The 25,248-nt window shown below is 39.6% G+C and overlaps 1 protein-coding gene across 1 annotated transcript in view; it reads right to left on the bottom strand.

Annotated features, from left to right (window-relative positions):
• Window positions 1–12,117: 12,117 nt before the first annotated feature.
• The window catches only part of RHEB (Ras homolog, mTORC1 binding), a 33,640-nt gene continuing 20,509 nt past the window's right edge, over window positions 12,118–25,248 (bottom strand). The window contains exons 5-8 of the mRNA XM_060782614.2: window positions 21,376–21,432; window positions 21,217–21,264; window positions 17,989–18,070; window positions 12,118–12,629 (exon numbers count right to left, since the gene is read on the bottom strand). Of these exons, the coding sequence (XP_060638597.1) occupies window positions 12,537–12,629; window positions 17,989–18,070; window positions 21,217–21,264; window positions 21,376–21,432 (280 nt within the window). The 3' untranslated portion in view covers window positions 12,118–12,536. The remainder of the gene's footprint in view (window positions 12,630–17,988; window positions 18,071–21,216; window positions 21,265–21,375; window positions 21,433–25,248) is intronic.

Genomic DNA, 25,248 nt, shown 5'->3' with positions numbered 1-25,248 from the left:
CAAATCCCAAATGACAAAATTAATCCACCCCCCGCCCCCCAACCAAATTTGAGTATATTGGGTATTTGTGCCAAGTTAAGTCCAGTAAATGAAAATTTACATTACTGTTCATAACAGTAGCAAAATTACAGTTATGAAGCAGCAACGAAAATAATTTGATGGTTGGGGGTCACCATAACATGGGGAACTGTAATAAGGGGTCGCAGCATTACGAACGTTGAGAACCACTGCCCTAATGCCATCGGTATACCGACTCAGGTTGGTGCCTGCTGGAAGAGCACTTTGGTTTTCTCGATGTTCAACGAGAGGCCAAACTCCTCATATGCTTCTGCAAAGATGTTTAGAATGGCATTGCAATCCCTCTGCAATGCCAAAAATACAATGTTGACTGTTTCTGCTACCTTGGCAGCCACTTCTCCACAAAAGTCAACATTGACACTGAAATTCAACACTGCCTGAGCTCTGCGAGTGCAGCATTTTACCGAATGAAGCACAGAGTGTTTGAGGACCGGGACATCTGTAGGGATACCAAGGTGCTTGTTTATAAAGCTATTGTCCTCCCAACCCTGCTATACGCCTGCGAGATGTGGACAGCCTACAGACGTCACATGCAACTCCTAGAACGATTTCATCAGTCTACATAGGGACCACCAAATGCATCATTGCCCAAACACGAATCAAGGAACATGAAAGGCACTGCAGACTACTTCAACCAGAGAAATCAGTCATAGCAGAGCACCTGATGAACCAACCTGGACACAGCATTTTATTTGAGAACACAGAAATGCTGGACCACACCAACAACCACCATGTCAGACTAGACAGAGAAGCCATTGAAATATACAAGCATGTGGACAATTTCAACAGAAAGGAGGAAACCATGAAAATGAACAAAGTCTGGCTACCAGTATTTAAAAAATCTAAAATTACAACAGCACAACAACAGAGAGGAAACAAACAAGGACATCTAATCACCTCTCAACAAAAGTTTGCTCCAGGCACTGTCAGGCCACTATATGCTAATCAAGGTGGTCAGTTGAAACATTCACACCTAGCTTCAGCAGACAAGAGTCCTTTGCCTCACCCTGCTCATTCCACAGATATATAAACCCCTTTTCCCTAGTTCCAACAGACTTCACTACCTCTGAGGATGCTTGCCATAGATGCAGGCGAAACGTCAGGAGAGAATGCCTCTAGACCATGGCCATATAGCCTGAAAAACCTACAACAAACCAGATTCCATCAGCATTGCCTCTGAAAAATCACTGGCCTGTTTGGCTATTAAATTGCACTGTTGACTTTTGTGTAGCTTGGGATTTACTAAAAACCCCTCTAGATCATTTTTTCAATCATTTTGATTTCTGACCCTATCCTCTCCTAATTTGGTGTCACTGGAAAAACTGGTGAGCATGCTTTCAGTTCCATCTTCCAAGTTATTTAGAAACATGTTGCATACCACCAGGCTCAAGACAAAGCCCTCTTGATATTTCACTAGTCACATCTCCTCAGAGTCAACCATTAATCACCTTTTGTGTCCAGTAGAGCAAATAGTTACAAAGCTGCCTAATAGTACTGCCTAGTGCGCATTTTAAATTTTTATCTACAGTTATGTATTGTTATAGATAGGTGTTTGTAAGAGTAAGTATATAATATTGCCTAATATTGGGGGATGGTAGCCAGCTTAGCTCGCTTTGAGCTGAGTTGCTATGGAGATAGGGGCGGAGCCAACTGCCACTTGGCAGAGCAGCCATTTTAAAGCAGTCAGTCTGAGGTCAGTGAACTGCAGAAGTGGCTGGTTCTGTTGTGTGTGGAGAACCAGTGAGGATTCTGTAGTCAAAGAACTACAGGGGAAGGCTGATTCTTTGGTATTAAGAATCAGGAAGGTTTTGTCTTTGAGCCAATATAGTTTAGATAAGTTGAGTGACTTATTTATATTAAAAGTAACAGTTGTGGAAAAAGAGGGGAAGCCCTAATAAGCATCTTTATTGTAACAGAACCATCATAAAGAAAGGATAAGCGTGTGCCTGAAACAATCTATTAAAGAAAGAAACATCTTTTTAAAGGAACTAAGTTTGAGACCTATTTGTTAGAAGAATTAGACCTCCTAAGAGTTATTTAAGAACTGTTATGAATGTAACCTTTGAAGATCTGTACCTCTAAACGATCTTGACAGATTAGAGAGATGGGCCAAAACTAACAAAATGAAGTTCAACAGGGACAAATGCAAGATACTCCACTTAGGCAGAAAAAACGAAATGCAAAGATACAGAATGGGGGACAATGCCTGGCTCGAGAGCAGTACGTGTGAAAAAGATCTTGGAGTCCTTGTGGACAAGTTAAACATGAGCCAACAATGTGATGTGGTGGCAAAAAAAAGCCAATGGGATTTTGGCCTGCATCACGAGGAGCCTAGTGTCTAGATCCAGGAAAATCATGCTCCCCATGCTCTATTCCGCTTTGGTTAGACCACACCTGGAATATTGTGTCCAATTCTGGGCACCACAATTGAAGAGAGATATTGACTCTAAGCTGGAATGTGTCCAGAGAAAGAGGGCGACTAAAATGATCAAGGGTCTGGAGAACAAGCCCTATGAGGAGCGGCTTAAGGAGCTGGGCATGTTTAGCCTGAAGAAGAGAAGGCTGAGAGGAGATATGATAGCCGTGTATAAATATGTGAGAGGAAGCCACAGGGAGGAGGGAGCAAGCTTGCTTTCTGCTTCCCTGGAGACTAGGACTTGGAACAATGGCTTCAAACTACAAGAGAGGAGATTCCATCTGAACATGAGGAAGAACTTCCTGACTGTGAGAGCCGTTCAGCAGTGGAACTCTCTGCCCCGGAGTGTGGTGGAGGCTCCTTCTTTGGAAGCTTTTAAACAGAGGCTGGATGGCCATCTGTCAGGGGTGATTTGAATGCAATATTCTTGCTTCTTGGCAGGGGGTTGGACTGGATGGCCCATGAGGTCTCTTCCAACTCTTTGAGTCTATGATTCTATGATTCTAAGGGAAAGGAAACTTTGAAACCATCAAGCTTCTGTATCTCAATAAACTTGTTACAGTTTCTTTTTAAAGTCAAGCCTAGGTTACCATTCCTTTCCAAGTCAAGTCACGCAACATACTGAAGAAAGATCGAACAACATTACAAGCTATTGGTTGTGTCATCAATATAATAAGCCCTCACAAAGAGGTGACTCCTTTTACCAACTCTTTACATATTGGTAGCAGTTATATTTATACCTCCTTACAATTTGGTGGCATCATTACAAATTAGTGGCCAAGGCTTTACAATTAGTATATATGGGCATTTTCACACTAGTGCACATTTTAACAGCTTTTAAATTGCAGTTCACGCAAAAGTGTTTGTACATCCTCCTTGGTTTCTTCTAGCATCTCACACTTACCCTCCATTTGGAATTGTTTAGAAAGTGTACCTTCAATATCTCACCTTTAAAAAATCCCCAAATTTCCCTACACTACCTATTAGCTTTCTTAAAATCCCAATTGTATCTGTGACTACATTTGGTGTCCCCTTTGCTCTGTATAACAAATTCCAAAGAATCCCACTATTTCCCTCTTCATTGACCAGATTTTTAGGATCACATCCAAAATAGTTGATCCTCTTGTTGTCTTCCAACTTCTAGACAATTAAATCGACTGCGAGGCAAGAGAAGAATTTGTTGGACATTACATTCTTGGCTGAGTTTAACTTCCAACAAACATTTGGTTGGTTTCCCATTACTGTTATATCTCCTTTTTGAATGTTGGGTCATTTGTTCTAGGAAGGCATCTCCGTTTTCAGTCTGCTTCGTGGGGGTCTTTAGGAAACTCCCACAATGATATCACTGTTGTTTCCGTCTCCTTAATTTTTTACTCAAATGATTTCAATCTCTTTTGCATGCTTTATAGATCTCCCAAGTGTACACATTCTTGACATAGAATGCTCCTTCTCCTCCTTACCTGTTTGATCTAATTTTTGTTACTACATTCCAGTCATGATATTCCTCCCACAAGGTTTCAAGGATGCCTATTAAATCATATTTGCCCTCCTTTGTTGAGAAACAATTGCTTGACCCAGAAGTGGAGAATATTGGCCAGAGATGTAAAGAAGCAATCCAACAACATTTTTGTCCATCCATTGTGAAACATTCCCTACCTCAGGGAGGAGGGAAAGCTAACTTAGATGTTGAAAGCTTATGCCCACCAACATACAGCTAGCATAGTGTTTCCCAACCTTCCTAATGTAGTGACCCTTTAATACAGTTCCCCATGTTGTGGTGACCCCACAACTCCAGGAACATACTACTCATGGTTATAGTCGTCCAGAGGAGGGAAACTAAAATGATCAAGGGTCTGGAGAACAAGCCCTATGAGAAGTGGATTAAAGAGCTGGGCATGTTTAGCCTGCAGAAAGGAAGACTGAGAGGACACTTGTTTTCTGCTGCCCTGGAGACTAGGATGCGGAGCAATGGCTTCAAATTACAGAAAGGGAGATTCCACATGAACATTTGGAAGAACTTCTTAACTGTGAGAGCTGTTCAGCAGTGGAACTCTCTACCCCAAAGTGTGGTGGAGGCTCCTTCTATGGAGGCTTTTAAAGAGAGGCCGGAGAGGTCGCTTTGAACGCGATTGCCCTGCTTCTTGCTAGGGATTGGACTGGATGGCCCATGAGGTCTCTTCCAACTCTATGATTCTAGGTCATTCCATATCTTTAAACTCAGCCACTGTTCTGGTACAGCTGTACCAGGAGCTCCAGCTTCTTTTTCTTTCTTTGAGTGTTTGCATGTATTCCAAGGTTCCATGCATTTTGCAATAAGGTGGCTTCCCTTGGTTTGCAATTATGGGGCCAATGACCCATTAATCATCATTAGGTTCTTTAGTTCCGCCTCTTTTTCTGGGTTTAGGAGGGGAAAAGGGGACCTCTAGTTCAGTTCACACAGAGAAGCCTTTCGTACAGGATGTGAATAAGTTCCACCTGTAGAAAACTTTGTCTTTTACAGCTTTTGCTGGGGGGGAACTCAGTCCCACAGCTTTACAGCCAGCCTTCGCTGGGAATTGAAGACCTTCTTTCATCTTGGAAATCTACAAAAGGACTCTGTTTGGTAAGGACCACTCGTGGCAGCCATAACGCAATTTGGACTGGGTGTAGGGGCCCACGCCAGAAGAGCCTAAGACAGATTGCCCAGGTAGAGGTCAAGGATTTCCCTGACAGTGAAGAAACAGTTCATGAAGATAGTTGTCTGTCCCTTGTGGACAAGATTAAGAAAGCCACCAGTTGATTCAAAGCCTTGAAGTATTTGTTTGATTTATTAAAGACCTAAGCAATAATAAAGAACTTTGTTAAACTTTCCAAGTTTCTAAAGACTTTGTTTAGGGAAATCTATAGGGCCTCAAATCCGAGGCACCTCCGGTGTCTCGTTGGGCATACAGAACACGTCCTGTCTACAGACCTTTTCACAGGCCCAGCGAGTGACAGCACAGCCACCGTTAAAGCCAAGCAACACAGATCTGATCTTCTACAAGAGGCCTCCACAAGCCTCTCCAATGACAATCTCCTTTGTAGTTCTGCAGGGGTTTGCATTCCCCGCACAAATAACTAATTGCCATGGTCCAGCAAAGTTCCCAAGGGGTATGCTCTAAGAAATGCATTTCTATTCCAACCTGCCTCACTAGAATGTAGTCCTTTTCTGTGACACAGCATACAATTGCCGCCCTGATATGATTTACACAAAGGTCAAAATAGTTTCCATACTGCATGGTTACAACCCCCTCTTGCCCCATCTAGAGCATGAAATATGTTCTGCTGCATTACAGGGTTAATTCCTCTATAACCAATAGATACGGAGTGAGAGCAAACCAGCTCAGCAAGTGCTATTTTTATATCAGCACATAATTTATTAGCAGGAACATTTTATGCGCTCAACGCACTCCAGAGACACAGCTAATTAAATCTTCCTGTTACCTCTGAGGAAGGAGCTAACGATAACAACTCCTTCTCTACACGGAAGGGGAAACTGGGCCAAGAAGAGGCCCCGAGTTTCAGAGGGAGTCAAGTCAGCCTTCACCAGGAGGAGTTCGGATTAGGTCCATGTGAAAACATACCAGCTCCATGTCTCAGTGTTTCCATTACAGGGATCTTGCAGTTTCTTGCATGTAGAAACATGGGATGCACTGGAAAGTGTCTGAATTCTCCCATCTTTCCTTAACAATTCCAAACTTGCTAACCCAGTGCTGTGTGGTTTGGGAGCCGGGAGTACTATATAAACCTTCACATACGACATCACGCAAAATTAGCACCAGAGAAATAAAGGCAAGCCAAAGAGTCAGTAGTCCTGATGATAGGCAAGAAAAACATTTGTATCTTGCATTTTAGCAAGGTAAAGGTGAAGGTTTCCCCTTTACATTAAGTGTAGTCGTGTCCAACTCTAGATGGGTGGTGCTCATCTCCATTTCTAAGCCGAAGGGCTGGCGTTGTCCATAGATGTCTCCAAGGTCATGTGGCTGGCATGACTTTATGGAGCACCGTCACCTTCTCATTGGAGTGTTACCTATTGATCTATTCGCACTTGCATGTTTTTGAAATCTATTCGCACTTGCATGTCAAATCCAGCTTTTGAAAGAGTCAAAATCAAATACAGTATGACCTGTGTATCCAGAGGATATGTTCCAACACACACACGGTTCCTTGGATACCTGAAATAGTAATAGTGAAACCTATACTTTTACCTGGGCCACAAGCATATCCCAGAATACCACTGGAAGACCTAGAGATGCCACCAAGCACTTCCAAGAGATGCCACTAAGCGATGGAGGTCTCTCTAAGTCCTCCAGTGCTATTCTATGTTATACTTGGTCTGGAAAAGGATCAGAATTGCACTGGAGGATCTAAAGAGGTTCATCATTACTTCTGGGAGTATGTTTTGGAGCATGGGGAAGGGGGCAATGTTGTATGACTATAATCAAATTATTTTCCTAAAAGCACGTTTGTAAAAAAAACCCCAAGATATCCCGTCCTTTCAAAACTAATCATCAAGTAAGTGTGCGTATGCTACATCAATTTTATATTGCCCCACATTTTCTCTAGCTCTACACACCTCATATCAATATTATCATTTAATCCACACAACTTTTTGCTAAGTAGGCTAAAAATCAAGGTTTAGTGATATAATAAATCTGAAGTCAAGAGTTGACAATTTATATAACACTGGCATTCAATGTCATGTAACTTCCAAGCTGTTATTAGCGCAGAACTGAACTACTGTTAGGAAGTAGCAGGCGGACAAATGTCAGTGTGCTGGAAGAAGCAAAGACCACCAGCATTGAAGCGACGGTCCTCCGCCATCAACTCTTCTGGACCGGCCTCGTTGTCCAAGTGCCCGATCACCGTCTTCCAAAGCAGGTGCCCTACTCTGAACTCAAGAATGGAAAACAGAATGTTGGAGGACAGGAAAAGAGATTTAAAGTTGGGCTCAAAGCCAACCTTAAAAACTGCAGCATAGACAGCAAGAACTGGGAAGCCCTGGCCCTTGAGCACTCTAGCTGGAGGTCAGCCATGACCAGCAGTGCTGTAGAATTCCTCATACACCAGGAACTGGGAAGCCCTGGCCCTTGAACACGCTAGCTGGAGATCAGCTGTGACTAACAGTGCTGTAAAATTTGAAGAAGCATGAATGGAGGGTGAAAGAGAGAGAAATGTGCCAAGAGGAAGGCGTGTCAAGCCAACCCTGACCGGGACCGCCTTCCACCTGGAAACTGATGCCCTCACTGCAGGAGAAAATGCAGGTCAAGGATAGGGCTCCACAGTCACCTACGTACACACCGCCAGAACACAGATCTTGAGGGACAATCTTACTCGAACAATGAGGGATCGCCTAAGTAAGAAAGTACACAAAGAGCTCCCAGCTTTATTTCAATGTGGACTGAATGTTCAATCATTTTTTGGTCAGGCTGTAGGAGGCTTCCCTGTATGCAAATAAAAAAGGTAGCAATTTGATGCTATAAGCATTGGCACCAAAGTAATTTAGGCCTTTTGATGAAAAGAAAATCTACCAGCTGTTGCAGCATTTTTTTTGTAACACCAGACATGAAGATGCAATCTTTGCTTGCATTATTAAGTTGGCACACCCTAAAACATAAGGCATCAACGTACTTTTCATTTTAACCAGAGCCACTAACAGTGCTCAAAAGGTTTGTTTGCAAGACTTAAATATTTTTGGAGGGATTAATATTCAAAGGTGTAGTTGTATATATCGGCATACAAAGGACTCCTGTAACACCTTTGAGAATTCATCTGCGGAAGTAGTCTAAGTCTACACAAGCTTATGCTTCAAACATCTTCCTCTGAGTCAGAACATTATCAAACATGGCAAGCAAAGTCAGGACTGCAGCTGGACAATCACGTTTTGTGACAGTCTTAATCATATGATGCTGTGTGCATTCTGCTATTGATTCGCTTCCCCCGCATGATTTTCCCATCCCTAGCAAATGACAAATAAAATATGTCAATAACTCCCCTACTACATTTCTATCACTCACCTTAATGCGTAAAGTCCATTCTATTTTGGTGCCAGAAGTAATGTGACATTACGGGATTCTACTCCTCTCTCCTCTCCCCACTATTCCTAGCTTGTTTGCCACACACGCACACATTTGCCTTTTCCCACGATGCTGAAATAGCATAATTGCACTAGAATAGAGAAATGTAGTACAGGAAGGTGAGGTTACAAAGGTGCACGGAAAATGATTGTGGGACCAGACTGCGAAAGGACATAGTTGCACTACTGATGAGAGCTGCCACATAAAAAGCACTTAACTTGGTACATATCCACCATCCACTCAATATAGTAATATATAATACTAATATTGTAAAATGGTAATATAATATATTGTATATACATAAAATATCGCAAATACCATTATCTAATACAATAGAATACTAATAATACAATGTAATAATTGTATATTACAGTGTGTGTGTGTATGCATATGTATGTGTGTGTGTGTGTGTGTATGTATGTATGTGTGTGTGTGTATATATATATATATATATATATATATATATAAACATAGTCCCCGGTGGCACAGTGGGTTAAACCCCTGTACTGGCAGGACTGAAGACCGACAGGTCGCAGGTTCGAATCCAGGGAGAGCACGGATGAGGTCCCTCTATCAGCTCCAGCTCCCCATGCGGTGACATGAGAGAAGCCTCCCACAAGGATGGTAAAAACATCAAAACATTCAGGCATCCCCTGGGCAATGTCCTTGCAGACGGCCAATTCTCTCACATCAGAAGCAACTTGCAGTTTTTCTCAAGTCGCTCCTGACACTTCAAAAAATAAAATGAAATAACATGTAATATTACTAATATTGCAGTATAGTGCTATAGTGTTATGCTAATAATGTATTGTATGCACATAAAATATTGATATTATAATGTAATGCAATATAATACTAATACAATATAATTATATATTACATGTGATATTACTACTAATATTGCAGTATAGTGCTATAGTACAATATAGTAATATATATAATACTAATATTGTGCTAGGCTAATAATGTATTGCATGTACATATAATATTGATATTATAGTGTAATGCAATATACTAATAATATAATTATATATTACATGTAATATTACTAATATTGCAGTAGAGCTATAGTACAATACAGTAATATATAATTCTACTATTGTGCTATGCTAATAATGTATTGTATGTACATATATTATACTAATACAATATAATTATATATTACATGTAACATTACTAATATTGCAGTAGAGCTATAGTACAATACAGTAATTTATAATACTAATATTGTGCTATGCTAATAATGTATTGTATGTACATATAATATTGATAATATTATAATGTAATGCAATATAATACTAATACAATATAATTATATATTACATGTAATATTACTACTTATATTGCAGTATAGTGCTATAGTACAATATAGTAATATATATAATACTAATATTGTGCTAGGCTAATAATGTATTGCATGTACATATAATATTGATATTATAGTGTAATGCAATATACTAATAATATAATTATATATTACATGTAATATTACTAATAATATTGCAGTAGAGCTATAGTACAATACAGTAATATATAATTCTAATATTGTGCTATGCTAATAATGTATTGTATGCACATATATTAATAATATTATAATGTAATGCAATATAATACTAATAATACAATATAATAATTATATATTACATGTAGTATTACTACTAATATTGCAGTATAGTGTAGTACAATATAATAATGTATATCACTAATATTGTGCTATGCTGATAATAGAATTTATTGTTTGTACATTTAACTTGTGAGCTGCTCTGAGTTCCCTTTGGGGTGAGAAGGGTGGGTATAAATGTCGTAAATAAATACATACATACTCTAAAGCGATTATAACTAGTGTGATGAAAATATTATATGTCAAAGGTCTTATATGTCAAAGATTATTTTGGGGATTAATAACAGCAATCTGATTAAAATATTCCCACTCTTTGAGAACGGTGGCAACAACCAGCTACTGCAGTTATCTACCCACCTTGCCATTCTCACACTCCGGAGGAAAAGTAATGCCATGGAACCTTAAAATGTTAATTGACGTATATTATGGACCTTTGTTGGTAAAAACATGTTTGAGTTGAGAGGCCACCAATTTGGATGGAAGTGACAGGAAAAAGAGTTCCAGATACCTTGCATATCTGTGATTTCATTGACGCAGGCAGTTCCTCTACTGACGCAGATTGAAAACCATTCCATACATAGCTGCTATAATGCACCCGATGGCTATTCTTCTTATGAGATTGAACAATCAGCAAGCTTTCCCCATGATTGATGGACACAGGGATGCCCTCAAGGGCCAAAGTGAAACCTTGCTATTTGGCAGAACCTGCTGAACATGTGCTCATTTCACAGAGCCTTCCAGAACCCAAGTTGGAAAAACCTGGTATCCAAGATTCACATTTGCAAAGGGATGAATGATAGCAATTCTGAACCGGCAGCCAATGGGCATGGCGGGATAATATACTGCCCATATTGTAAAAAATATAATAAAATAGCTATTCATAATTCTTGTTCACAAACTGGGAAATATGCCCCAAATTCCTTACGTTCAAAGACTATAGCCTCTTCATATACCATATATACTCGAGTATAAGACGACCCGAATATAAGCTGAGGCATCTAATTTTACCACAAAAAACTGAGAAAACGTATTGATTCGAGTGTAAGCCACAGGTGGGAAAAGCAGCAGCTACGGGTAAATTTCAAAATAAAAATAGATCCCAATAAAATTACATTAATTGAGGCATCTGTACGTTAAATGTTTTTGAATATTTACATAAAACTGTAATTTAAGATAAGACTGTCAAACTTTGATTAAACCATTATTCTAACCTTCTTCAATGTAAATGTGCTTACATATCCTTCCAATAATAATAAAGTAAAGCAATAAATGTGAATAATAACAATAGAGAAAAATAGTAAATGTAATAATAATAATAGAGTAAAATAATAAATGTAAAAAATAATAGAGTAAAATAATGGAAATGTAATAATAATAATAATAATAATAATAATATTGTCGAAGGCTTTCATGGCCGGAATCACTGGGTTGTTGTAGGTTTTTCCGGGCTATACGGCCATGTTCTGGAGGCAATTTTTCTCCTGACGTTTCGCCTGCATCTATGGCAAGCATCCTCAGAGGTAGTGAGGTCACTACCTCTGAGGATGCTTGCCATAGATGTAGGTGAAACGTCAAGAGAAAAATTGCCTCCAGAACATGGCCATATAGCCCGGAAAAACCTACAATAACACATAATAATAATAAAAATAGAGTAAAATAATAAATAATTTTGACTCGAGTATAAGCCATGGGGGGCTTTTTCAGTCTTAAAAAAGGGCTGAAAAACTTAGCTTATACTTGAATATATACAAGTAATTACATTTCAAGACTGCTCTGTTTAGGCCTGCTACTATACAATTCAGAAGTAACATGTTGGATCCCAATGTTCTAGGAACCTGTTGGAAAATGCTGCTGATGTGATGTGAGTTGCAATCTGAAAAGGATCCCAGCTAAGCAGAGGGCATGCAAAGATTTGCAGCTATTTTATTTACAAGTATACATTTAACACAAAGAAACACTGATATTCAAGCCTATTAATAGTAGTGTAACAATATGCATCATCTGGATGATTATTCTAACCCAACTACACTGAAAAATTAATGCCAGTAAAATTATTGGTCATAATATTAAGAAATACAATATATAAATTGAAAATATGATTGCTTAAAATTTGAAAATGGAAGTGAAGCCATTTCTCTCTCTCTCTCTTTTTTTTTGCACAGGAGTCAGAGTTTAACATAATCTGAAGGGAAAAAAGTCTCCAACTGACTGTATATTGTTCAGGTTAACAAAAGAAGAAAAAGCGTAGTTTCGCTGTGAAGGGAACAGGCAGTTTGCTTCTTTAGGTAGAACGGCGTATTCCCAGTGTTCAGCCTCCGCTGTGCAATCACATCACCGAGCACGAAGACTTCCCTTGTGAAGATGCCCCATCAATTTTTTCGGCCTCCAAAATTATCCTCCTGAAAACATCAACCGCAGTCTGTAAGAGATGGAGAGAGAGGCCATTAAGAGCCTTAAAGAATACACAGAGTAGCTCTCATTAGTTTAGAGCAGCAACATGGAGGGTAAACAGTAGGTTATTATTTCTAGTTCAACAACAGAAGTCTTAGTAAAAATCATTCTCATTACAAGAAGTTCTTTAAAGGGGCAATTAACCCTACCTATTGGTTCACAAGGCATTTCTGACCCAGCTTTCACTGCTGAACAAGAAGCTGAACTCTGCTCTAGGAGAAGTTCTCCCTCTATTCCATAATATTTAACATACGGTACTTACATGTATCAAATGTGCCATAGAATCTAAGTAGTGCCTTAGTTTTTAAAACTTGAAACCCAAAGAAGTATTTGCTGGTGAATGTGTAGCGGTAAAAAGTACTCTCTTTACAATCCGCTGATTCTGCCCAGAGTTTGGTGATGTGTTCTCTGTAAGAAATGATTAGACTCGGGATATTTTTAATGGAATGGATCACGGGTATTGTAGCACAGTAGGTTAAAGTGTAGAGCTGCTGAACTTGCTGACCAAAAGGTTGCAGGTTCGAATCGGGGAGCGGGGTGAGCTTCTGCTGTTAGTCCCAGCTTCTGCCAATCTAGCAGTTCGAAAATATGGAAATGTGAATAGATCAATAGGTACTGCTCCAGCGGGAAGGTAATGGCACTCCATGCAGTCATGCCGGCCACATGACCTTGGAGGTGTCTACGGACAACGGCGGCTCTTCAGCTTAGAAATGGAGATGAGCACCACCCCCCAGAGCTGGACACGACTGAACTTAATGTCAGGAGAAAACCTTTACCTATTTTACTTCCATATTGATTTTGTATTGTTATTTTTGGTGATTAATTTTAAATTGATTGATAGTCCTATTACTGTTCATTGTTTGCACCGTTATGAGCTGTGCTGAGGCCCCTTGGGGAGATGGGAGCAGGATACAAATAAAGTTTATTATTATTGAGTTATTTAACTTTCAACGCCATTCCAGTCATTGTTCTGGATTGCATGGACTTGTAAGAAGGCAAAGTGATAGAGTGTCATTTTGGAGGTGGGGAGACCAGGACTCGCTGGGCCTAGTTTGTTCCTTGGTTTTTATCCATTCCTTCAGTTACAAAAGAAAATGCTTCCTTTACTTGTTTGTTTGCACATTCACCCGTATCATTCATCCTCATAATGGAGCCCTCAGTTAAACTCTTGAGCCGGCAGGACTGCTGACCAAAAGGTCGGCGGTTCAGATCCGAGGAGCAGGGTGAGCTCCTGTCTGTCGGCTCCAGCTTCTCATGAGGGGAAATGAGAGAAACCTCCCACAGGATGTTAAAACATCAAACATCTGGGTGTCCCCTGGGCAACGTCCTTGCAGACGGCCAATTCTCTGACACCAGAAGCAACTTGCAGTTTCTCAAGTCACTCCCCACACAAAAAAATGATGGGTTTGTGCCATCTCTGGTCATGTTCTTAAAGATTTAAGATGAAGCCTGAATGATTGATTTGACACAATATATATCCTACATTTTTCTCTTGCAAGACTCAAGATGGCTTTTGAAAACAGAGTTAAGACTCCCTCATTGGGGCTGTCATTATATCAAGCACAAAACAAACCACAATACTTTATATACTGTAATAAATGTGTTCATTTTTAAGTGACCACAAAACTCTTGCTATTTTGCTGCAGCTGACTAACATGGGCCTCTTGGTGGAAGCTGTAATTTGTTTCAGTGATTAAGTTCACTCTAATTGGTGTTCAACTGGGTGGAACTGTTGCAGCTTGCCCAGGATGCTGGAATGGGACAGATTAGGCATTTCAGGAATATCTTGGCAGGCAAGTTCATATAATTAAACATAAAAATGAAAGGTATGTAAGCTGTTGATTACAATAGGCTGAGGAAAAGTTATCTGAAGTGAATTCCAGACCTGAAAATTATGAAGCTGGATAATTGTTTTGCATGCGTGCGCATGTAGGTTGTACACTTTCAAGTAGTTTTTGATATACAGCTAGCCAAAAGCAAACCTATCATGGGTTATTCTTGGAAGATCTGTTCAGAGAGGTGTGTCACAGCCTTTCTGGAGGCTGAGAGTGTAGACTTACTCAAGGTCTGTCACACTGCAACTACACTTCCAAATTCACTGAATTTGCACATATAAAATATATCATGACCTACTCCAGCACCTGTAATGGCAGCTTTGTTATATACACTATTTAGTGCAAATGCAATAAATTGTTGTTTATCCGTTCAGTCACTTCTGACTCTTTGTGACCTCATGGACCAATCCACACCAGAGCTCCCTGTTGGTCGTGGCTACCCCCAGCTCTTTCAAGGTTAAGTCAGTCACTTCAAGGATACCATCCATCCATCTTGCCCTTGGTCTGCCCCTCTTCCTTTCTCCTTCCATTTTCCCCAGCATCACTCTCATTTCCAAGCTTTCCTGTCTTCTCATGATGTGGCCAAAGTACTTCATCTCTGCCTCTAATATCCTTCCCTCCAGTGAGCCGTTAGGCATTATTTCCTGGAATATGGACTGGTTGGATCTTCTTGTGGTCCAAGGCACTCTCAGAATTTTCCTCCAACACCACAGTTCATCTCTGTCTATCTCCCTTCGCTCAGCCTTCCTTATGGTCCAGCTCTCGCATCCATAGGTTACTACAGGGAATACCATTGCTTTAACTATGTGGATTTTCGTTGCCAGTGTGATGTCTCTACTCTTCACTATTTTATTGAGATTGGACATTGTGGGGAAAATACATAAGAACTTAAAAAAATATACTGTATACTGATTTTATGCCGATTCTTTTGTCTAAAATATGAGGTGCAACAATTATGCGAAACTTTTTTAAGGGAAACACAGTCAATGTAGAAAATGGAAAATGTACTGTCTTTTAAATCAGTTTTTCAATGGGACCACAAGGCCTTTTTAAATCACTTCTTTTAACAAGAACCCCATAAAATTTACTTTTAGCAATGCAAACCGCTTGATCTTTTAAATGTGTGGAACAAAATTACTTAGGTGACAATTATACAATGGAAGGGTAATTTTTGAACTGAAAAAAAAAATAGACTGCAATGATTATGCAAGGAATTATGAATTCTGTCTAATACAAAAAATGGAAGAATGGCGATCACTTTGGGAAGTCATACTACGGAATCCCAACACTCTTAAGTGTTAAAATAGATCATGTTGATAATGACAATATTTTTTTCATTTTTTTTAAAAAAAAAAATCACATATAGAACCTCTTAAAAATTGTGACCACAAAAGGGACACTAGCATTATCCACAGTAATGAGACAGAGTGACCTAGATTATTCATGTGGAATAGCATCTCAAGATTTTCAGGCGGGCACAATGGAGACTCCAATATTTGCTCCTTTATCTGTACTGCTCAGTGAGAGTTGTTTTCCAAGAAGGTGCAATTATGAATAAAGCCCACTTTGAAATCTGTTACAGTGGACTCAAATGTTCCCTTGAGCATCTTTATAAGAGACGCAGTACAGTTAAGTGGTAACATGACAATTAACTGTATAGTGTCCAATTTAATGCTAGATGTGCACAGTGTCTCATTATGACAATAGTTTTCTAAGCACAAATTATATATATGTATTGTCGAAGGCTTTCATGGCTGGAATCACTGGGTTGCTCTGAATTTTCTGGGCTGTATGGCCATGTTCCAGAAGCATTCTCTCCTGATGTTTCGCCCACATCTATGCCAGGCATCCTCAGAGGTTGTGAGGTCTGTTGGAAACTAGGCAAGTGAGGTTTATATATCTGTGAAATGTCCAAGGTGGGAGAAATAACTCTGCTTAAGCCAAGTGTGACTGTTGCAATTTGCCACCTTGTTTACATTGAAGAATTTTTTTATTATAAGTAATGTTCAACAGCAGTTGGCTGCCTTAGGTGATGGACTCTCCTTCGTTGGAGGTCTTTAAACAGAGGCTTGATGACAATCTTTTAGGAGCATTTTATCTGTATATTCTGCATGGTATGGGGTTGGACTAGATCAGGCCTCTTCAACCTCCAGGCCTCCAGGTGTTTGTGCCTCCAACTCCGAGAAGCCTGTTCATTGGTAAGGAATTCTGGGAGCTGAAGTCCAAAACAACCAGAGGACTGAAGGTTGAAGAGGCCTGGACTAGATGTTCCTTCCAGCTATATGATTCCATATGCTAGTGGCTTTAAAGTTGAAGGTTCTAAATATTATTCTTAGCTGATGTTCTCATGCTAGAAAATGAAAGGGATTTTAATTTATGCTGGCAAGTCCACTCTAGTGCTGCAACTTAAAAGTAAACTAGCTCAGTATTGGTCTATGGCAGTGGTTCCCAACCTGTGATCCATAGACCACCAGTGGTTTGCAAGAACTGGCTCACCGTTACCACACCGTTGCAACGAGAGCGATTGGTCTCACAAAACCCGCTTATAGCGCTGAAGCTTATTAAATATGGTTTACTGTAGATGGGCAGATGGCGACTACTAGATGGTGTATGTTCTGTATCAGAAACTAGAGCTGAAGTGGTCTATCCAATGCAGTGTTCTGAATCAGCACCCCAAATAACCCTTTTGGTATTAATGTCAAAACGGTTCCTGGTCAAAAAAAGATTGGGAACCACTGATATAATGGGACTTGAGCATCCATGAGTTTTGGTATCCACATGGGGTCCTTGAACTAAACCTCAGTAGATAGCGAGGACCCATTGTATTACATCATCCATGAAGGCTATCAAAGCATGTAGCTTTTTACAAGGACATCATGCGAAATAACGTAATATAGCAATAAAATAGACTGACCCTCAAAAAACTTCAAAAATATCATTCAAAATATTGTAAACAAACTGTTGACCTAGGCCCATTAGAATAGACATCTCTAGTTCTCAAAGATAGTAACTGACTCATTTTTCCCTTTAGCATCTGGTTTTTGTTTTGATTTGTATCATTCTAGAGGTAGGTTCTTAACAATGCAAGGTTGGGAACCACTGGTTTGTGAAGAAAAGTACAAATTTATCTAGCCTCCCATCCTGTCCCCCTTTTTCTATTGATCTCATCTGCAGTTTTAAGTAGCTATAATCAAGTGACTGCAGTTGTGACAGGGGTATTAATGTTGTCTGAAGCTTTCATCATTTGGTGACACTTCATAATAATCACTCAATGAGATGCAAACACCCAAGCAATGGCCTTTCCACAAATGACTCTTAAGCAGGTTGTAGGAAGCTCCTTTCCCATTTTCCTGCCTGCTTGGATGCCTTCTAGATGTGTTGGACCACAAACTTCATCATCTGAACACATTTGGGAAGGAGTTTGGGAAATGCTACCTTAGAAGTACATACTTCAACTGCAATTCCTGAGGCCAATCTGGTTAAATGTGTTACCTGGTTTTCTTTAGCGGAGGATTCCAAGAAAGCTGCATTCCAGGATTCTGCTAAAGCTTTCCCTTCTTCATAGCTGATCACCCTGAGTGGAGGAGGGGAAGAAGAGCGATTAAGCCAACTTTAAAATGATAACGTTTAAACAGTAACCAGAACTGATTGTCAATCACTTAGCACTTTATATCTACATTCTGTGCATTCAGCTGGCCTGCTGTATTGATTACAGGGATCTTTTAACTGATCTTATTTTAATAGAGGTAGTTTTATCCAATTTATATACCTCGTTTATGTAATGTTATTATTGTTTCCATGTTGATGTAATTTTATTTTATGTATTATGTGTTTTAGGTATGGCATCTGCCCCGAGTCACCATGGGAGATGGTGGTGGGGTAGAAATAAAGTGCTGTTGTTGTTGTTTTAAAGATCCAGCTTGTGATTGCTGGAAAATAAATCAGGCAGTATTGTCAATGCATGTGCATTCAATCTTTTGAAATAACCAATATCTCATGGAGACAATTCTACTTACATTCATTAAAGAAATAATCTGCAACTATCTAGTTTCGAAAAGAGTGTGAGGTAAGTGTACTGTTGGAAGGCAAGCACTAAAAACGAAAGCTCATTCAAAGTGCACAGTGACATTAAAGCTGTAGTGATGGCCACATCTGTTTGGCACCAAGTACTTAGGCACTGTCTCCAGTTATGCATTACAACAGCCTAACAAGAACTCTGCTGTGTGTTATTTTGGGCAGAGTGACTTGGAATAGCAACTGCGTAAAGGCCATGCTCATTCACAGAATGGATGTCTCGCATACCCGGTCATCCTGAAATGTACAGTGCTTGGAATAACTTTTTTTTAAAAGAGCATTACTGCAGAAAAGGCAACTTTGAATCTTTTGTCGACTACCACAATTAAAAATTTCATTCTAATCTAAAATATATTAATACCATGATCCCTTGCAGAAAATAAGCAATTTAGAAATGTGTTAAGTAAAGTACTGAATGACGATTTTTTTAAAATAACCAATTAGCAAGTGGGACTAGTAGAGGGTTCAGGTGAATTCTACTGCTATAGCATACAAATAATCCAAGTAAGGGAATAGTTGGAAATAGCTCTTCTTTATATTAACAACAACAACAGCCTGTATTGGCATCCAGTTACAAAAACCCAACACAGACATATATATCAAGAAAAAAAAATAAAAGGCATAATTAAAAATGACTAATCTCAAGAATAAAATTTGCAACATTCTCACAAAAGAATGCATCAGTTGTTGAGGAGGTATGGAATTTGATAACATTCTCGCCATTGAGAATACTGTGAAAAAATGGAATTATCTTGTCTTGGTTTCTTTTTTATATTAGATTCCATGAGACAAGAAAACAGTGGGCATGGTTGGAGAAAAAAGTCTATCCTTGGACTGGGAAATTCAGTCTCCAATTCACAAACCCAGCCATTTTAGAAATATATAATTTACCCTATTTATACCCTGCCTTTCTCTATCCAGGAGAGGGCTCAAGGCGGCTTAAAATAAGTCTCCCCTCTGAACCCAGGACCCCAACTGCAAGGAAGTGGGAAAATGAGTCTGCTGGAGCCAGAGCAGGATGAGCTGTGAATCCAGAACCTGGCCAAACACCAATCCTTTCCCTGACAGAAATTAGGCTGGCTCAAACACTGGCATTATTTACGCCTCTTACTGTAACTGTAATGGGAAGGAAATTCAATTGGGGAGGGATGCCTGCATGGAGTGCCATGTGTTGCCAAAGGAGTGCCTCCCTCTTGTCCTTGTGGACAGAGCTTGGCAAGGCCCAGGGGTAGATCAAAGGCTCTATTACTGGAGTGCTCTACCAGTGAGCACAGGACTCCTTTCCAAGAAGCATTTTGTGTTCCCGATAACAGGAGGAGGTGAAGAAATATTCAAACAACAGGTGGTTTTAGGTGGCTACATGAACAATACTCTGGCCAAAATTTAGAGTATTGTCGAAGGCTTTCATGGCTGGAATCACTGGGTTGTTGTAGGTTTTTCGAGCTATATGGCCATGTTCTAGAAGCATTCTCCTCTGATGTTTCACCTGCATCTATGGCAAGCATCTTCTGAGGATGCTTGCCATAGATGCAGGTGAAATGACAGGAGAGAGTGCTTCTAGAACATGGCCATATAGCCCAAAACACCTACAACAACCCAGAAATTCAGAGTGTTTTTATATCCTCTGAAGTGCCACTGCAACACAAGAAACAGTGGGCCTAAAGAGCAACACAGACTACACATCTGTTTGCCAGAACTCTTTTTACAGTCTTTGCTATGAGCATGGGGAAAGGCTCAAATTCAGGAGGATCCATGTAACCAAAGAAGCCAGACACCTGGACAGGCACGGGCGCTTGTCCTCTATCAGAAGTACAGAGAGAGTACATTAAGGGACAAGAATGAGGAAAAGCTGGAAAAAAATGGAACAGGTAAAATGGCTAATAGTAAAGCTTTGGCTAGTATCTAAATATTATTAAATGGTTAAGTACTTGACTATTTATTACCAGTGCAAGGAAGCCTTATACAAATTTAAATCAACTTAGTTATCAATCATTAAATTTCTGTAGTGTGGTTTAAATTTAAAACACTTAAATATTTTGGCCGTTATCCTGGGTCACACTCAACCCTTGCAAATATCTTAAATGCCCATGATTACAGTTATGAGGTTACAGGGGGAGGCACTCTTCTCTTCTGAAGCAAAATTAAGAGTGCATGGGCACACAGGCATAGTACACCAATTCCCTAAAGCATCAAGGCAGTAAGTAACATCTCTGTTTGTCCCATGGAGCTCACTAGGTGAATCCAGCAACCTAATTCATTCTACTGGGTGGCTGCAAGGATGAACTGGGGTAACCCAGACAGACTGCTCTGGGAACCTTGGAAGAAGGGCAGGACACAAATGTGCTAAATATAGTACATTCTTGGCTCTGTCATACTTGTCTGCAATTAAGTAGGTCAGCGACTTGCCCGTGTTCCAAACTTAGGAGAATTTACAAGTGTAGGCAAACAAGGAGCAAGAATCTTCTGAAGCATATATTTATCCGAGATAATATATCGTAAGAAAAGGCAGTCACTGGCAGGAACATTTCATGACTTGATCATCTGCTGCCTATGTGTGGACTATTCCACTCTAAGTGCTTCAGTACATTTTAGCTTTTAACAGGCTTAAAATAGAATCGTAATATTCCTGAGAAGAAAATTACATACCGTTCCATATGCAGGTCTTTTTTATTTCCAACCAACATAATGGGGATCCTGTAGAAGAAGAAAAAACCCACACATCACTCTCAGAGCAAAAATTACTGTGTGAGGAGTAATATGATACCATAATGAAATATGGAATGAAATGAGAGTCTTACTACTTACTGGACTTTTCCCACCATATCCAATAACTTGCCATGGATAACTTTAATCACTTCAAAACTGCAAAATAAAAGGATGACATCATACACACTCTCCAATGTTGCACCGCCCTAACATTTCTACCCAGCCCACAAGTAATTCCGTAAAGATCAATGCCAGATGCAACTTTCACTCTACTGAACCCTCAAGGAAGTTTCTATGGCACACAAACCAGAGATATGTACTAATAGCAATTGTGTTAATTACATGTTTGGTGGGGTGGGGATGCGAGTCACAACCTTTTCTCCCAATGAAAGTGTAATTGTAGGGGCAACAGTAGAAGGGTGATAGTAGTGTTTTCATTTGCTCCTCACTGACTCTGCTACCATCCTTGAGTTTTTAACCTAAGAGACATGTGGCAGTTGTACTGATAAGCATGACAGTCATCAAAGAAGAGAAGGGAAGATGGAGGAGAAAGAGAATCATGGAATGCTGCCTCATGGTGCACATGCAATAAAAGGAGGCCTCTCTGTGAACAAAATAAAGGGACAGCACAAGGAAAAACGGGTTCACTAAAGAAAAGACCAAAAACCTGGAACTGAGGAAGAGCAGAAATGGAACGACATGAGAGTAGAGACACGTGGCGGATCAGAGAATAGATACAGAAGACAGGCCAGACAAAACAAGGTGGTTGGACAAAAAGATGTGAGAATGAGAACCTAAGAGGAAGGGAGACCAACGAAAGGAGGGACACATGGAAAATAAAATAAACTATGGAGGTAAATAAGAATTTGAAATAAGTTAAAAGACAGAGTGGAAGAGTGCAAGTGATTGAAGGAAGAAGAGAGGCTCAAAAGTGGACTACCTAAAAACAGGGCAGAAAAACATCAAGGATTATGTTGCTGGTAATTATATTTAACTAATTTTAGAATATTTCAGTAAGATTTTTTTTCCAGCCTGAAGTAGGGGCTATTACAATATATTACAATGCTTGTTACAGTGGCAGTGTTACAGTCTCTAAAGAATAAAATTACTTTGACTTCTATTGAATTATGTTGTACGGTTTTTGAGGGATTAATTATTCAAAGCAATGCAGTATTAATTATTCAAAATATAGCCCACCCTGCTCCATCCAAATGAGGATTAAAGTAGTAGACCCACTACAGCAACTATATCTGCATGCGACTTTATGAACCTATTTGAATATCAATGTCTTTGTATCTTGCATCTTCCCTTTGTGTGTATTTCTTTTGTAACCTTGGCTTCTTTGCTTTCACTGTGTGAGGGGTGTAGAGATGGGAGCTTTTCCAAAACTCATAATTTCTTCTCCCATAAGTAAAATATAAGCGCAGGGGGTGGGGTGATTGAAATTGTGGATGGGATTTTTATTTTCTTTCTAGTAATGTTTTTAGCACAATAATTTAAATTGAACTGAAAATGAAAAACTGAAGCCTGGATTTCCTTTTTTCAGTGACAAGAGGTGTGAATGTGATTTTTTTTAAATAATAAAGGAGTTACAGTGTTGAGCTTTAAAGCACATGATGGCTAAACATTTAAATTGCAAAGTCAGAGTAGGGGGGGGGGGGGGCTTTCCATGTAGACCAGTTGCATAATCCACTGGGAAATTCCCTTGCACAATATCCATCAACATGACAATGAGTTGCACAACCACACTAGAGTTTATGCAGACATGTGACCTTGAACATGAAGGATTGAAAACCAGATTATTGCCAGTCAATTGGGTCAGGAGTTCATTTTAGAGGAGCAAATAGAAAAAGAGAAAACTAGAAACTTGTCATTGTGGTGGCTTGATAGCCACTGAAATGGAAAACAATAACCGAAATATCCGAATTCCAACAGATCATGGTGCGATCTAAAAACAATTCACAAAAAAGGCCTGAACATACTTTACTTTTCCTATTCACAAATCTGTCAAATTAACATCATCATTCTCTCCTGTGTGTATGTATTGCAATGTTTGCATTTGATAACACTGATGCTTTAAACTCCCACTCCCAATCATCTTTCAAAATTAACCAATAATTAAAAGGTGAAACAAGAATAGAAAGAACTGTCAACACAAGCTTTTATGGCCTCAGCTCCTCCCAACACACCAAGTTTGTAGTGTGTATCTGAAATCACCAGCTGTTGCTCTCTCATTTGCCTTCCACCTCAATATAAATGGATGAGGATCAATAGTGTTCCTCTTTACCCTTTGGACAACAAGTACTCGGGGATTCGTAGTGTTTCTCACTGCCTGCGCTGCAAGCAAGACCTGATTTGTTCACAGTATAAACTATCTTGAAACATAGCATGAAAACTGAGATGAGATTATGTCAGGTTTGCAAAAGCAGAGGCAAAAGCAAGGTAGAACAGCCTTCTCCAATCTGACACCTTCTGATGTGTTAGACTACTGGGTTGCTGTGAGTTTACCAGGCTGTATGGCCATGCTCCAGAGGCATTCTCTCCTGATGTTTTGCCCACATCTATGGCAGGCATCCTCACAGGTTATGAAGTCTATTGGAAGCTAGGCAAGTGAGGTTTATATATCTGTGATGTGTTAGCTGGCCCTGACCGATTCTTGTCTGGAATTGACCTGTTTTCTAAGTGTTGTTCTTTATTTACTGTCCTCATTTTAGAGGTTTTTTTTAAATACTATTAGCCAGATTTTGTTCATTTTCATGGTTTACTCCTTTCTGTTGAAACTGTTCACATGCTTGTTAGAGTACTATTCCCATAATTCCTAGAGAATCTGGAGTGTATCAAGCTGGGGAACTGAATTTGCCAGCATAGCCTATGGAGACAGAGGAGGAAAAGCTAAAGCCTAATAACCTAAGGACCAAACACTACCTACCCCTATTTTAGGGCTCACAACCTATAAACTAAACACAATAGGAATACTAAATAAGACTGGGATGCAACAAGTATCATGGTGATAACTGAGTGCAGGACAAGGTTAAGTCAGATAGCAGTGTCAAGGTTCATAAAAAAAGTGGTTTATGAGCTAAATTTGCCCCATTCCATGGATAGCTTATGATTCAATGCCAGGAGGGACAGGACACAACTTTCATAGCTTGAAGGCAAAAGTAGAGAAGATCAGAAACATCCTTATTTGACGAGGGATACTAAGCACGCTAATCTTTGCTATCCAAAAACACAGCTCTTGAGACTCACAGCATGTGGGGTCTTTTAAAATAAGGTGGGATTAGTGGGAAGCAGTTTCTGCACTCAAGACTTCTAAACAAAGTTCAAAGTTTTCAGCATATTAGCTTGGAAACTTTTAAAAAATATGACATCAATATTTTTATAAAGACTATACACACGCTTAGCAATCTTGCTACACAAGAAATCTATTTTTAAATCTTTTTATGATAAAGTAAATTATTTTCCTGCCACCCTGCAGCCAAGAACACACACATATGAGAAAGTGATAATTGTGTCCCATTGCAGAAAATGAAGCTCAAGCAAAGGAAATTTCCACCTCAGGAGAATGCCTTAATATTAACACAAGAACACAAGGTTATGCAGCCTATTAAGATTCTTGCCCTCTGCTGGCTGGTAGGATATGTTCACAAACACTGCCCACTAGTAAGGAGATCTGTCCAAGCCCTAAACGCATACGGTAAATGGATCAAAGCTGCCCTCTCACTTTACACAGGTCTCTGGACACTTGTAGGTCAGTAATGCCACAGGATGACTTCCTAAGTGATTGGGCTAAAGGTGAAAGTCTCTCGATCCCATTAGCAATCTCCTGTCCACAGTAATATGCCTTAGATTCTCAATCACTTAATTGCTTTGAGATGGTGCCAAGGTTTCTCTTTCAGGAGGCAAGAAAGGCTAGCAGCAAATTAGTGGACTATTCTGGTCTGAAGCAAACTGCCTTTCTTCACTTTTCAC

This window comes from Anolis sagrei, chromosome 6 (genome assembly GCF_037176765.1).
Source record: "Anolis sagrei isolate rAnoSag1 chromosome 6, rAnoSag1.mat, whole genome shotgun sequence".
Lineage (NCBI taxonomy): Eukaryota > Metazoa > Chordata > Lepidosauria > Squamata > Dactyloidae > Anolis > Anolis sagrei.
Note: the sequence above shows the minus strand (reverse complement) of the source record. Positions and strands in the feature narration are given on the sequence as shown.